Source organism: Artemia sp. Qi Xiang Cuo, chromosome 12 (genome assembly GCF_049724085.1).
Source record: "Artemia sp. Qi Xiang Cuo chromosome 12, ASM4972408v1, whole genome shotgun sequence".
NCBI classification, from domain to species: Eukaryota; Metazoa; Arthropoda; class Branchiopoda; order Anostraca; family Artemiidae; genus Artemia; species Artemia sp. Qi Xiang Cuo.
The window spans coordinates 18,926,740-18,942,957 of NC_142805.1; the positions used below are offsets into that span (position 1 = coordinate 18,926,740).

The 16,218-nt window shown below is 36.2% G+C and overlaps 1 protein-coding gene across 1 annotated transcript in view; it reads left to right on the forward strand.

The window, feature by feature from the left end:
• Zmynd8 (Zinc finger MYND-type containing 8) overlaps nucleotides 1-16,218 on the forward strand; it is an 86,216-nt gene that overhangs the window by 32,800 nt on the left and 37,198 nt on the right. Inside the window, exons 2-4 of the mRNA XM_089097534.1 lie at nucleotides 8,087-10,546; nucleotides 10,750-10,962; nucleotides 11,081-11,408. Of these exons, the coding sequence (XP_088953660.1) occupies nucleotides 8,104-10,546; nucleotides 10,750-10,962; nucleotides 11,081-11,408 (2,984 nt within the window). The 5' untranslated portion in view covers nucleotides 8,087-8,103. The remainder of the gene's footprint in view (nucleotides 1-8,086; nucleotides 10,547-10,749; nucleotides 10,963-11,080; nucleotides 11,409-16,218) is intronic.

A 16,218-nucleotide genomic window follows, 5' to 3' on the forward strand; every position in this document is an offset into this window, starting at 1 on the left:
AGGACACACATATGATAGGCTAAGAAATCTAGCTCAGAAAAGTCAAAAATAGCAAATTAACCATCCCAAATCATAGGTTTCAGACAACACACACCTATGAAAGACTAAGAAATCCAACTCAGAAAAGTCAAAAATAGCAACCCACACATCCCAAATCATAGGTTTCAGACACCACACACCTACGAAAGACTAAGAAATCCAGTTCTGAAAAGTCAAAAATAGCAAACTACATATCCCAAATCATCGGTTTCAGTCAACACACACCAACGAAAGACTAAGAAACCTAGCTCAGAAAAGTCAAAAATAGCAAACTATTCACCCCAAACTATTGGTTTCAGTCAACATTCACCTATGAAATACTAGAAAAGCTTAGCTCAGAAAAGACTGAAATAGCAAACTATACATCCCAAATCATAATTTTCTGACAACTCAGACCTATGAAAGGCTAAGAAATACAGCTCAGAAAAGTCGAAAATAGCAAACTACACATCCCAAATCATAGGTTTCAGACACCACACACCTATGAAAGACTAAGAAATCCAACTCAGAAAAGTCAAAAATAGCAAACTACATATCCCAAATCATAAGTTTCACTCAACACACACCAACGAAAGGCTAAGAAACCTAGCTCATAAAAGCCTGAAATAGCAAACTACTCATCCCAAACTATTGGTTTCAGACAACATTCACCTAGGAAATACTAGGAAACCTTAGCTCAGAAAAGCCTGAAGTAGCAAACTACACATCCCAAATCATAGGTTTCAGACAACACACATCAACGAAAGACGGGTGCTCGGGGAGAGCGTTTGAGGGTCTGTGGGTCCCTTGAGGGTCGGTGGTCCTTGGGAAGCTCGGGGGGACCTTTGGGGACCGGGGGATGGGCTTTGGGGGTCCGGGGAGGGCATGGGGGGGTCGGGGGGGGCCTTTGGGGGTCGGGGGGGCACTTGAGGACCGATTGGTCCTTTGGGAGCCCGGTGGACCTTTGGGGGCCGGGGGCGGGCCTTGGGGGGTCCGGGAGCCAGTTGGGAGCCTGGGGGACATTTGGGGACCGGTGGAGGGCCTTTGGGACCCTGTTGGTCTTTTGGGAACTCGTTGGGCCTTGGGGGGGCCGGGGGTTGGCGGTTGCGGGTCGGGGGGGGGCCTTTGGGGGCGCCAGTGGCCCTTTGGGCGCTGGGGGGACGTTTGAGTGTCCGGGTGGGGCAGTTGGGGGCCTGGGGGACATTTGGGGACCGGTGGAGGGCCTTTGGGAGCCCGGTGGACCTTTGAGGACCGGGGGCTTCCTTCGGGGTTGGGGTATGAGGATTGGAACCCTTTGGGGTTGGGTTAGAGGACCTCACAACACTGTTCAAATGGAACTTGTGTATTATAACGACCACACTCAAATTCTCTTCTAAAACCATTTCCTAAAATCTTCTTTCAAAATGTCTCTAACGGTTTCGCCGAAATAATCCCATAAAATGGATAAAACCGTTTCGCCCAAATAATCCCTAAACGTAATTTCAGCGTGTTCCTTTTGTATGGCATCTGTGCGCTAACGCATTTCAAATTTCTAGGAAACCCTTTCCTGCGTTAATCTCTTCATCTCATAAATTTTCCTAGCTAAACTATTAGGGTTTCGTTAGAATATCAATTTACCTCTCAGACTTAAAGCTCCGTGAATCCGTATTTAAAAATAGAATTTCTATCTCTTTAGACTCCTGCATAATTCCAAGATAACAAGTGATGTCAATTATAATTCCTGACACTAAAGATCAATGAAGCCCTATTTGAAAATAGAATATTAATTTTTCTCTCTGTCCTAAAGAACGTTTATCCCTCAGACCTAAGATTAAAGAAGCTTTTATGTTTTCTAATTCTCCCCTTCGTGAATCAATAATTTCCCCTAGCGATTATGTAAATCATGTTCACAGGTGCTATTTCCCAGGATAAAATAAACAAAAAACCCTGAAGAACTGTGAGTTTCAAACTTCGACAAGTCTTCAGACCTATGAAAAAAGAAGCATTTATGTTTTCTAAGTCTCCACATCGTTAATCAACAATTTACACTCTTGAGTATGTAAATCAAGTTCACAGGTACTCTGCTTGTGAATCAATAATTCCCCCACCGATTATGTAAATCATCCCTCATGTCATTCGCACGTGGCCAAACAACAACAGATCGATTGACCTTGACACACACACATTAGACTCGATCGATAATCCTTGAATAAATTATGTCCCCCATCGATTATGTAAATCACCCCTCGTGTCATTCGCACGTGGCCAAACAACAACAGATCGATTGACCTTGACACACATTAGACTCGATCGATAATCCTTGAATAAATTATGTAAAAAAAGTTATAGGTGGCAGCAGGGGTGTCGCGTGGCGCTGGTACCCCCTCCTCTACTGACATGGACGTTTTAAGAAACTACAGATTTTAGTTACAAGCATTTTAATTAAGAAATCTGCTACAGTCTGAAGAGTGTGGTAAACTGGAAACAGATTATTGCCGCTTTAATAACATTTTACCAAAACCAACATAACATTTAGATTTAACATTGTTAATAAAATAGCATAATATGTTACATATAACATAGTAATAAAATTTAACATTTTACGAAACCAAAAACAATTGACCATTCTCCCCCTCCCGCACAAAAAAAGCAAACCAAATGTATTGAAACTACTCCAACCCCATCCGGATAATAAGAGTCCAGCCTAATGCAGGTTAGATTTTAATTACTTTTAGTTTATTGACGAGCAATTCTGATTAGTGGTTCTCTTCTTCACTTGATTAGTTTCTCTTGTTTCTTTCTCTTGTTTCTTTCACTTGATTAGATCAGTAGTTCTTAACATATTATGTTCCATGATGAAGACTGCTCTTTCTTGTGCGTCATACTGTCTTTTTGTTTCATATTTTTAAGATATAAACTATTTAACGATCTGTAAATATTATTAAACAAAAATATTTGATATGAAGTAGTTCTTGACCTAACATAAAAGTGTGGTCACCATCTCTGACTATAATAATGGCATTGAATGAGTAGTTTCGGGTGTATTTGTTCACTGTGGCTGAATCGTGATATTGCTTGGATTTTATGGTTATCTCAAAAAATATAAAATTTCGCTATTTATAGAAATTTTTTATACATTCCTAAAAGGTGCCTTTTAATCTAAAAAGACACAAAACAAATTTCAAAATGTAATTTGACGTATTTCGTTGAAACGTTGAAGCTATTGGACTTCACCCACTCAACAATCTCTTGTAACTTCTGGGTCCCTTGTGTGAATAATGCAAGGGTGCCACATGCCGCTAAGAATGCTCATTTACACTGGGAATAGATTCGAGGCTATTGATGTAGAGTCGTATAGGGCGGCATGCTGGCTGGGGCGATTGGAGGCACAGAGATGTGTGCATCAATGATTAAAAGTATGAAATCCATCGACAGAAATGTTGAACAATTTTTGGTGTAGGCATTTAATCCATTATGGATTTCCTTCATTGTTATTGTTTGAATACATCATCTATGTAGAGCGTGTTTATGAGAACAGGGTTACTTCAAAACACCTCAGGCGAAACTTTTCTGAGCATATTTTATTTGTACTTTAGTGGAAGCGTGAAAAGCAAGACTGCAGCCTCAGGTAAATTTATCTATAAAACAAAACTTCTTAAACATGAAATATTTCTACTTGTCCATCATATTTTGATTTTTTTTTCAACTTTTATCTTGATGGTGAATCGGTGATATAACTCTTTTTTATAATCATATGATTATATAAGCTTTAAGGTATGATTTTAATACCGCCACAACTTTTTCCGGTACTTGTATAAAATACCCACTGCCCTAAAATTCTTCTAATATGTTTTTCTGACGCTCAATCCTAATGAAATATACTTAAGTATGATAAGAATTTAATACTTTGGAAACGTATTTGAGCTATATATTTGCACATTAGGGGTGGGGGTAAAGTATGGCTGGTCTGAATGCCTAATGTGTTAGGTACAGTTATTCTGCATATTATGTAGTAAGAATTGCTTTCTAACTCCACACTGTCCAAATACTTTACCCTCCCCCCCTAGTGTGCAAATATATAGCCCAAATTATATATTTTCCATTTATTCTGTCACTTCGTCTTGTCTCACGCTAATCTGAAAGAAACTTACAAAAAACCGGTTTTGCAATGCGTAAATGAATGAACGACTTGAGCGGTAGGGGGTATTTCATACAAGCATCCTTTTTCCATTGTACGTCTTAACGCAAATAATTTCAAAATATCGATATGGCTGGTATTATAACTTTATACAAGTAGTTAAGGGTGTTCCCCCTGGTGTTCATGTGTCGGCCCTCTTCCCTTTCAAGTACTGAAATGATGGTACTTATGCGTTATAACTAAACCAGCGCTATAGACTGTAAAAGGAAACCAGATAAACGGGTATTCGCTAGATAAATTGATGGCAAAGCTTGGTTTCTCATCGAGTTTACAATATTTAACCCATTGGTTTTTGGGGTTTGGGGGGGGAGTACCTCGGTTAGGTTTGGTTACGTATTTAATATATGCTATGCTTACCCTTCAACCCCCCTAATGTGCAAATATATAGCCCAAATTTGTTTCTAAACTATTATATATTCATCCAATTTTATTTTATTTCATTAGCATTAACCAAACTTGCCTTCTTTCGTGTATAGCGCTGGTTTAGTTATAATGCATAAGTACCGAAATGATCATTCAACACTTAAGTTTAAACACTTTTTTTTTTTTTTTTTTTGCTTTAATAAATAAGCAAGCTCTTTGTTTTTGTTTTACATTCACAAGCACTCATTAAATACTAACGTTTCCAATTAGTTTTGGCTGCATAGTTTTTACAATAAAATGGTTTGGTAATCTTATTTTTCGAATTTGAGGCCTTGGATTTATGGAATTCTTTTCGAATGTTTTGGCTAGCCAAAATCTCGATTCAATTTAGTTTATTCATTTGTCATTTTCGGTTTTACTTTGAGTCTTGCCTGGCAAAATCGTCGGTACTTACGTCTTATCCTGACCACACTCAAGAAGTGAAGGGAGAATAATCATAATGAAATATACCTAAATATGATGAAAATATAAGGTACTTGTATGATAAACGCCCTACCGCTCAATTTGTTCATTCATTGACGCATTATAAAACCTTTTTTTTCGTTAGTTTCTTTCAGCTTAGCGTGAGACAAGACAAAGAGAAGTGACAGAATAGATGGGAAATATATAATTTGGACTATATATTTGCACGTTGGGGGGTGGGGTAAAGTATTTGGACAGTGTGAAGTTAGAAAACAATTCTTACTACATAATATGCAGAATAATTGTACCTAACACATTAGCCATGCAGATCCGCTATACTTTACCCCCAACCCCCCTAATGTTCAAATATATAGCCCAAATTTGTTTCTGAAGTATTTTATTTTTACCTTACTTTGGTATAGTAAGGTAAACATATTAGAAGAAAATTAGGTAGTGCGTATATTTTACTAGTACCAGATATAATACTACTTTAGTAACAAAATTATGGAAACCGCAACAGAGATCTATGAAAAGCAGGCCGCCCACAACACATTATATTAAATACTTCACCTAACCTAATCAACTCTATATATTAGATATTTAATTAAAATACACCTGCATAGTAGTTTATCTCACTCAGGCTAAGTTGATATCTGAGAGTGCACACACAAAAACAGTTTTAAACAGATCAAACTTCTTGAGTGTGGTCGGGATGACACGTAAGTACCAAATCGAAAAATAAGTAGCAAAATATTTACTTTTTTTGTTGCTGTTGACACCCCCCAACCCTTCCCACATAAGAAGAATCGTCTAATACTTCTATAAGTAGTAAGTACGGGACATGTACACACCTGTGGTTTTATTTTTTATGTCCATGGATTCATTTCATCGGCCAATGCATGATGTTCATTTCTGAGCTTTCATTTTTTAACCACGCAATACAGGCAGTCGCGCATTGAAGTGCTTTGTATACGTGCCTGTCCTCCCCCCCCCCCTCAAATTTGTAAATTTTTATGATTTTGTATATTGTTGCCGATACTTTCCAATAAATTTTTTCTATATTGATTTTGGGATCTGTGCCTCCCCTCCCACTCCAAATTGTGTTTCTCCCAGGTGCCTGTTTTATGGTTAGGCTTATAAAACTAGTATGTTGATATCAAGGCCATATCCAGGGGGATAGGGGGTTTAACCCCCCCCTCCCGAAGTGTTTGTCCGACTCGTAAAAACGTAAAAAAACGCATCGAAACAAATTTTTGGTGCGGGTTTTGAAAATTTTTATATCCCCCCGCCCAGAAAAAAATTATCCCCTGAATAAAAATCCTGGATACGAACCCGGTAGGTTTGCAGGGGGGGAAGATAGAATTTTATTAATTACTGAATGTGTTATAGCACTCATTCTGTACTTATGCGTTATAGTACATACACTTTGGTTACTATATCTATTTACAAAATTGTTCCGGAAAAGTTTTAATATTGTGTTTGTTGTTGCTGTTTCAAACTGAGTTTCAAAAATTATTATAGTTTCTTTTTTGGAATAGCAAAGAATGCGGAAGTAGGCCTGGGAATGTCCTCAAGATTTTTCATCCACTCGTTTTTTATTAGTAAAGATTTAGTAATTCTGTGAAGAAAGGTCATGTCTTATTAAAAAAAAAAAATGTTTTGCCTAGATTTTGCTTCTCCTAGTCCTAAATTGCTGGCCTTGATAAGTGGATCCTAGAACTTGAACTAGATAGTCTTTTTTTCAAGCTAAGGCTAGCACCGTCACAAAATCATCCAAGCTTTACAAGCAGGAAAGCCTTAAACAGTGGCGTAGTTTCGTCAAAGTCCTGGGGTGAGGGGGGGGGAGGCAAAGCTGGAGCCAATTTTCCCAAAACAAGTGAAAATGACAGTGAAAAATGAAAATGAGTCATAGCCCCTTAAAGGAAAAGATATGAATACAGAAAATCGACCCGTGCCTCTGGATGCTTGAATTATGCAGGCTTATTTTAGTTTTGACAAGATTCTTTAAGAAACTAAGTTTCAGCTTCGGGGGGGGGGCAAATTGGGGTCTGGGCAGTTGCCCTCCTACTCCAAAGCAAATTGCGCCCCTGATCCTAAAGGTTGAAACTTTAAGGTACATTTCTAGGCCCTAATTTCTGGTTCAGATCCATTCGTGGAAGTTTGATTGACATAGCACAATAATTTTCCCAATTTCATTATAATTGATGTGCGGGACGGGGGGAGGATTAAGGTGAAACTGGGAAAAAAATAGCTAGAACGAAAATTTAGCTGCAAATCTAAACCCTTTTTGTTGAAAGCTTCTTTTGGCCCAGAACAATTGGATGCGGTTTTTCAGAAAGCTATTATCCGTACTACTACACTTTTTTTGGAATAGACGATGTAATACTACTTTGGAATATTTTTGATAGGATAATGGAATGTAGAGATTCAATGTCTATAACTGTTTTATTGAGTGATATTTAACCTTAAAAACGTAATTAATTTTACCAAAACATTGAAACTCAGCTGTAAAACCGCGATTTTCTTATAGCTAAGTTGATTCTGACTTTTTTTTCTGTTGATGACTATTGTACGTTTACCTAAAAATACCCGGATATTAATATTTAATTAGCGCTCTCGGGAGAAGGGGCTATTGTTTCTTCAAAATTTAACTGTGATTCTTTGTGATGGAAAGCCTACGATGACTTGCGAGCGATCGTCAGTGTGTTTAAGCAAACTTTTAAAGTCAAAAGCATCGAAGATTCAATTATTGTTTTGTATAGTTTCATTAAAAGATAAGAATTTGGATAAAATTTTTTTTAGCTTTAGAAGAGCCCATGTGTGTGAGATAGTGAGTGGGGGATGGGGGAATCATAAGTTAGAATATCAGAACAGAAATAAAGTAAGAATTTAATGCTCTGGTATAGCTAGTGTTTATATATATATATATATATATATATATATATATATATATATATATATATATATATATATATATATATATATATATATATATATATATATATATATATATATATATATATATATATATATATATATATATAAGTATCACATCTCTATTTTCAGGAAGAAAAGCTACGTTGATGGCCGAAAATTGTATTGTTCCAGCTGAATCCGTATCAGCAATTGGTTCCGAAAAAAAAGTGGTTGCCGTGGGTCGTCCCAGATTGAATGAAGTCCCTGTAGTTGAGGCGGAAAATATTGGTCTTGAAAGTGCTTCTAGGGATAATGACGTTTGTGAAATCCAAAAATCATCCTGTCAAGAATCCAATTGCAATACAAATGATAAAGATAATTTAAAGACCATGGGGGACATAGACAATAATACCATAGACCAAAATGATTCTCCTTTATCGCTTATTCATGCGGTTCCATTGGATGTGACTGCACCGGAAACTAGTATAGAAGAACAGACTCTAGAACATCGTAGTAACGACGCAACAGTAGCTAATGATCCTCTTGATCTAAATATTGAACTAGGAAGTGCTATTGACCAACAGGCTGAAATAGAAAATGCTACTGATCATAAGGCTGTGACAGTAAACGTTACTGATAAGGAGGCTGCACCAGCGAGTCCTACCAATCAGAAGACTGCAGTAGAAAAACCTGTTGAGATTATAGCTGCACTTAACCCAACAGTGAGTAAAGGAAAGGGGTCATCAACAACACCGTCTGTATCTCGAAGGGTTTCTGTTTCAGATTATGTTCTGACTGCGCTGAATAATAACTCATCCGAGAAAGGTGAAGAAAGTACCGATAGGAGGGAACTAGAAGAACTAAAAACATGTAATATTGATGAGTCTTTCGAAATTGATAACAATGATCATTCATATAGTGTAAGGGTACCTCATAACTTTGTGGATGACGAGTTCTCCAAACGAAACAATTCTACCTTTACACCTTGCAATTTATATGAGAAAGAAATAGACGAAATCCGAAAGTCAAAGAAAATTGTAACGAGAAGAGGATCGAAACCAAAGAAAGAAGAAATCATTGATGATAAAAAGCCAAAAGAGGATGCAGAAGAGGGGAAAACTTTGTCAGTCCTAAAGAGTGAACGCTTGAAAAAGAAACTGAACTTATTAGAAAAAACAAAGAAGAATGATTCCTACTGTTGGTTCTGTCACAAGTCTGGCAATATTAATTTCAATTGTTCTTCATGTTTAAAATCATGTCATACGAAATGCTTCCCTGCTGAAGATAAGATAGGAAAAGAAACGACAGGAAGAGCCAAGAGCGAGTCATGTCCAGATTGCGAAAAAGAAAGAGCAGAAGTATCTCCCTATTCGAGTAGTCAGTTACAAGAAAGTTTTACATACCTTACGCAGAGAACTTTCAGTATAGTTGGTTATGGTCATTTATCAGAGATTGTTGAAAACAATATAAAAATGAATTTAGATTGTTTAGTCAATCCAGTTACATTTTCAGTGATTGAGGAGAAAGTTCAGAAACAAAATTATTCGTCCTGTTTTGAGATTGTGGATGACTTTAATTGGGTCCTCCATAATATGACAATTATAGGACTAGTTGGAGAATTAAAAATGGCCAAAATTATTCAGAAAACTGCTAAACGAGAAAGTTTTGAAATACAGACATGCTTAGAATGCTACAATAGAGCAAATACTATGCAAGAAAATTGGTTTGTTGAACCTTGTGAAAGACCACATTTATTAGTGTGGGCTAGACTTAAAGGCTATCCTTTTTGGCCGGCAAAAGCAATGCGTCACATTGCAAAGAAAGTCGATGTTCGTTTCTTTGGTGCTCATGACAGAGCTTGGGTGCCAGCCAAGGATATTTTCTTGTATAGTAGAGATATACCGCAGCAACCTGCAAAAAATAAACGCAGTCAAAATCTTGAAGAATGCATAGATGAAATTGAAGAACACATTGTTAGACTGAAAAAGAAGTTTGGAGGTTTTGCATATCGTCTTAACAGGACAAGGTTTCAGGTATCGACTTGGGAGGAACACCTCCGAAAAATGCTTCCCAACCACAATACCTCTGACACACTTCAGATCGCTCATGTTTATGATGATGATACACCTGTGATTAAGAGACGTAAAATATGTTCAGACTCTATTGAGAAAAGTGAAAGTGCTTCTCCGCTATTGACTGAGATTGTTCACCATAAGGACGGAGTTGCAGACCCGTTTGTAGCTATGTCTTCTGTATCACCTGTCAGTGACGTCACAAAATCTCCAGCGTCAAGCAGCTCGTCAAATCCGCCTTTGAAATTGAAATTGAAACTGGATTCTTGCAAGAGGACTTTCGCAACTATCACTACTGATCATAATAACAGCATAGAAGAAAAGTCTGAAAAATCGAAGAAAAGTCGGACAAATCAAGACTCTGAAGAAAGTGAAACTGACTCTAAGAAATCAGAAACCTTTGAGAAACCTGAGCCAGTCATTTATGCGACAGTACCTCCGTCACATATAGAAACAGCTGAAGTTCTATACCTTCCGAAAGAACACCTACCTCCAACACCCCACGAACCCGGAATCACCAGTGAATTGACGGAGAAGTGTTAGACAGAAAGAAGGTGGGCACAAAGACTGACTAAACATCTAAAAAGGGTAATGATTCGTATGTTGTCTTAAATGAATAAATGCAAAAACTTATGAGCGACAGGAAATGTTTAAGTTTGTTACCCAAGCATAAGTCAGATAAACCTACTGAAATTAAATTAACAATACAGCGTACAGCACGCACAACTTTCCCTTCTGTAGTGGGACCACCAGTAGTGCACCACCGTGTGCATGAAATTATAACTATAAACGCCGAACCTCCTGACTTTGATGAAGAAAACCCCGCATCTCCTGGTGTAGCCCACGAGCTGTCTCCTACACAGACTCCTGCACAACCAAGAGCTGCAGTACCAGCTCTCAGGGCAAGTCACACGTCTCCAGATAACGCAAATATTTACTGGCCAACCGACAAGTGTAGTGCGGACAGATTTAGCCCCCCGGAGGGTCCTAAAAGGAACAATTCGTGCTCCAAGTGCCCCTGTACAACCATCTTCTTGTTTCTCTGTTCCTGAATATCATTCTAAGTCGTTAGATGACCCTTTTCGAAGAAGAGTAAACTCAAGTCGTCCCCTTCCTGGTCCTCCAGGTCATGGACTGTTCACACCTGTGAATGTCCAGTCCCCAAAAGATCCTTTTGGAGTTCGAGAACAGTCACAACAAGAGTCTGAAAGGCTGTTGACAACGATCCAGCTATGTGTTGATAACATCCTTAATCGATGGGCAAGTCAGGGACCTCCATATGCACAAATGGCAAAGATGCAAGTTGAAATGCACGTTCTCAAGAAAAAGTTCCATGATCAGCTTGAAGCAGCCAAAAAGGCAGCTGATAGCAAACTGCACGAGACTAGAACCAAATTAATGTAAGATCATGAAAAAGATTTTTAGTCTTTATGGTCATCTCTGCTGTTGGAGAAGAAAAAATCAATTGACGACACGAAGAGAAAACAATTGTGTGCATATTGTGATGAGTTATTCATTAATATTTCTTTTGAGAGTTCTTAATCAATATTGAGGGTCATGGCCACATAGGGGCTGCGGTTCAGGAGGCAAGGGCAGGTTCTCACAGATTCTGCTTGAAGCCCTGCAAAATTCTAAACTATTTCTAATTTCTGGACAATTCTTACTCAACATATCAAATAATTAATTAGTTACGTCTACGTAAGAATCACCTTTATAATGACTCAGTTAAACAGAAAACAACAACACATGAGTGGTGTACAAAAAAGGCTATAAGTAATGAATGGTGAAAGATCAACTCATATATATTGGAAACATTACGGTCTTCTTATCATACAGATTTTTGGCTTTAATTATAATTCAAAACACGAGGATCTTGAGGTCACTCGATTTTTTTGGGAGGGGGGGGGTTAGATAGGAATAAATGTCAAACTTAAATTTAATTCAACTGCTTTTTCAATCTATTAAGTAAGTTTATTATATAATTATTAATATAATTATTTATTTATGTATTAAAAAATAACCAAATAAAACCAGTGAGCCAACAACTCTCAAGAAACCTACTATATATTTTCTCTCTTATCTTATTTCAAATTAACTTTTGTATTTAATTCTATTAAGAGTACGTAAGTCTTACAAAAATGAGCCTAATGTTGAAGAGGATTTTAGTGACCTCTTTATTCTAAATAGGTTAATCCAATTACCCCTCAGAACATGGTTGTAACAACAGCAAACATAAAAGGTGTATGTGTATTCCCCGTCATATTTATCCGTATGATATCACACTCAAAAATTATTATATAAATACTTTGTGCAACACGCGCTAGAAACAATACCGACTTGTATTAATCTTAGTGTCTAACAGGCCGCAGGCTGCTGCTACATGGCAGTCCGGAATAGGCTGAGTTCTCCATTATATTTTAAATTAGTGTTTCAATCAGTGAGTCAAAATATTGGAAAAAACAGTTTAAAAATAATATATTTTTTTCTGATTTTGACCCCCCTCATTGCACAGTGTAGTACAAATTTGATTTTTGCGCTATAATTTTTGCAAATGTGGACAAGGTCCTTCGAGCCCATCTCGAGAAACGAGACAATGGGAAAAGACTGTTTTCGGTAGCTGAATTATTTTTCTTGATGCGTCTAATTTTTCTTGGTTTTGTGTTATATTTATTTTTATCGACTCCTATATAGTTATATTTTCGGTTCTGTTTTCTATTTCCCCAAGTCTTAAAGAAATATTAATCTTATTTTCTATTAGGCTATACATTGCCTCTTAGGAGTCCGCTAACATCCCGAATCCACATCCTGAATTCACAGCTATGACTTTTTTGACAAAATAGTTATTCTTGAGTTGTAACCCAAACGGATTGAACACTAAAGAATTGCTAGACTCAAATATTTGGAGTCTAAAGAAAGAATCCAGGGGTTTTCCTACGAGGTTTTAAAGAATTTGCTCCAGTTGAATACCTTCTTTTTTGGGACGTTGATAAATAAGGAAATCAGTATTGTTTTATGAACTCTCTTTTGCTGTTAGTTACATCTAGAACATGGCCTCTGCCAGGGAGGGGCTATAGAGCGGGGGTGACCCCCCTCCCCTAGGAACCAAGATGTTTTTTTTAATATTTCAAAAGAAGAAAGTGAGTCATATTTCCATTTAAATCCCGGTAAAAAAAACTTGTTTTCGTACTTATCTCCCTCCCCCACTTGAAAAACTTTTCGGTGGTGCTCAAGCAATTTATTTTTAAATCCCAGTTTCTCTCATTTTCGCTAAGCATTCTAGTAATAGATCCGTAAAAGAATAACTTACGGATGGCGAAGATACGTATTTTATTAGTAGTTAATTTAAAAAACTTTGTTTCACAAAATGAGTTTTTCAAATAAAAGTAAAGAGATCCATTAAAACAAAAATGAGCAGAAATAAAGTCAAATAATCTTCAAAGCTTAAACTACCACTAGTTACCATCAATTAATAAATGAAACACAAAACCAATAGAAATTAAAATAAATAACGGAGTCAAACTTAAAACGAGTAGAAATTAATGTGAATCGGGCTGACAACCCCCATTCCTTCCCAAGACCAGAAGATAATTTGCACTTTACTAAAAAAAACAAAAACAAATGAGTGTGGATTGACAGTTCAATATAGGCTACACAATCTAATTTTTATTACTTGAAGTCTTAATAATTTTGATTTAGTTATATAAGTGAAAACATTTAAAATGTATTTTGTTTTCAGTAAATTTCTCTATATTTCGACTTCTAAATAACTACCCTCTTATTTTTTGAAGTGGCCCCGATTGTAGGTCTTTGTGTTTTGCGAGTCTGTTATTTTGCAAGTGGATATAGGAGAAAGGCCTATGGAGGGCTTCATCTGGCTATTCCAGTCAGTGGGCATAACCAAATAGTCTGATGGTTCTAGGCATTTTTGTTTAAGCATTCGGCTTTCGGGCCCGTGTCTGCTCGAAATATCTGGATTTTAACAAGTTTTTAGGCTTGAAAGCATAGAGTGGCGTTGAAATTAAAATAACTAAATCGTCCTAAATATGACTGGGGCCGCAACCCTTTTCAATACCCTGATTGTACGCTCATTTTACTTGTGCTATAGCCAGAAGAGTACCCATTTTCTGACGTTAACCTTTTTTTATTACAATTTTTTGGTAAACAATATGCTAATAATTATGTGTATCGTAAAAGTCTTAATTTATAGGGCTTTCAATACGAAAGAACGTTTTCAAAATTAGCAATTGATTATGTTCATTGCATTCTAACAAGTTTTCAGTGAAGTGCTGCTTATGCTTTGGCGTAAAAACTGGAATGTCGGTGAGGTTGAAGACTCCCGTTATATTTCGGGTCATTTCTTTCCGTTTTAACTTTCAAAATTTTCTTATCTGTTTGTTGTCAGTTTTTTGATGGCAAAAATTTTTGACTTCATAATAACATGCTTAAATACAAAACATGCCCCTGCGCGCTAGTATCTTCTTGAGGAATGGCTTTGTTTCAATTTTTGTCTGATGATGTTTGGCTCACAGAAAAAGGTCAATATAACCAAATAATTTCGTATGAATTATTTTCCGCTCAATTTTCTATAAGCTTAGGGGAGTTGAAATGCCCAAAAATAGATTTACCGGTCTTAAATTTTCAAAATTTCAATAGGTACCTATACCTACCTAGAGATAGTTTAGACTGTTTTACGTATAAATTTAAACTTTCCGTTTACACCATACATTTTTTTGTGATGGAAAGGGGCTGCCAGTTTTTGAACAAGTATTCTCGACGCTTAATATAAGATTATTTCTTCAAATGGTGGAATGCCAAGGGAAATATTGCCTTCCAGATTGATCCTTGAAACGTCACTCTAAAAATTAAATAATGTGGGTCTAGTATTGCGCTTTCAGAGGCCTCCTACTCTCCAGATGAAGGTACTCGTAACCCTCTATTAAAGGTCAGGTAGTGACTATCAGACGATGTAAATGTGTCTCATCTTAGTCGACACTCCAGTTAATCTCTAAAATTTATCGTCATAAAAACAAAAAGTTATAACATTAAAGCAAATATATTAGGTACGAACTAATCTACCGATGTGCAATGTTTCCTCTGAATCTTGAATTATACACTTCTTTTTTAATTAAATGCTCTCTCATAATGCTTACTTTATCTTTGAACATGTTCGTGTCAAAACAAGAAGAAAGCAAATGGTACTGTTTGTGGTGCATAGTTTTTTTTATTTTCATTATAATCTGTCCTGGAACTCAAAATGTAAATTCGAACTGATGTTATTTTGCGCTTTATCTTAGTATTTGTTCTATCCGATCAATTTGTGACTATTCTTCTCATGATAGATATCAATAGTTCGATAAAACTTTCCGAACAGTGCAATTATGGGTTCTCAGACAAACTAAATTACATTGTTTGGTTTTCATCAAGATTAAAACTCTGTTTTTTGAAATTTCTTTGTGCTAAGAACTTAATGCTAATCTCTAAACTTAGTTGCTCCTAGCTCTTTTGAATCATCATAAAAAATTAGATATGTGTTGTGTAAATTATTTTCAAACTCACGTAATTTAGAGGCTTGCATGTTACAATCTCAGACGAACTTTAAAAAATATACTCTCAGATTGTACTGGAAAAAAAAATGCATCAAACATAATAAAATGAATATTTAAATATCATTTGTTAAACCGCGGTTCATCCTAGTTTAGCTCGAACCACGGTCCAGACAAAACCTAATATTAAAAAATATTTTTGAAAAAAAAATATATAATGAAAAAAAAATATCATATTTAGTTTATTAATGTATGATAACTGGTATTTCTATGAATATTAATTAGTTTTTTAAGTTTATAAAAAAAGAAGGTTATAAATCTTTTAGTTTTTTCTCTATTTGAATAAATTTTTTGTCATATTATTTAAATGATTGACAAATATTTTCTAAATTTTAGAAATAAGAAACGCAATTTTAAAAACCTAGATACACATTTTGATTTATTTTAACACCTCCTCAACATTTCATGAACAATAAAACTTAATAAAATATTCTGTACAGCGTATCTATGTAAAATACAGTGTATCTGTGTTATTTTGTCAGTTAACGTCTCAATGACAACAAGCATGCCCAGAGTGCCTTGTGAATTAGCTTTCAAGCTACATAAACTTTCCCTGACAGTTTCTACTTTCGATCTTAGTGCAATAAGCAGATATACAACACGGAGA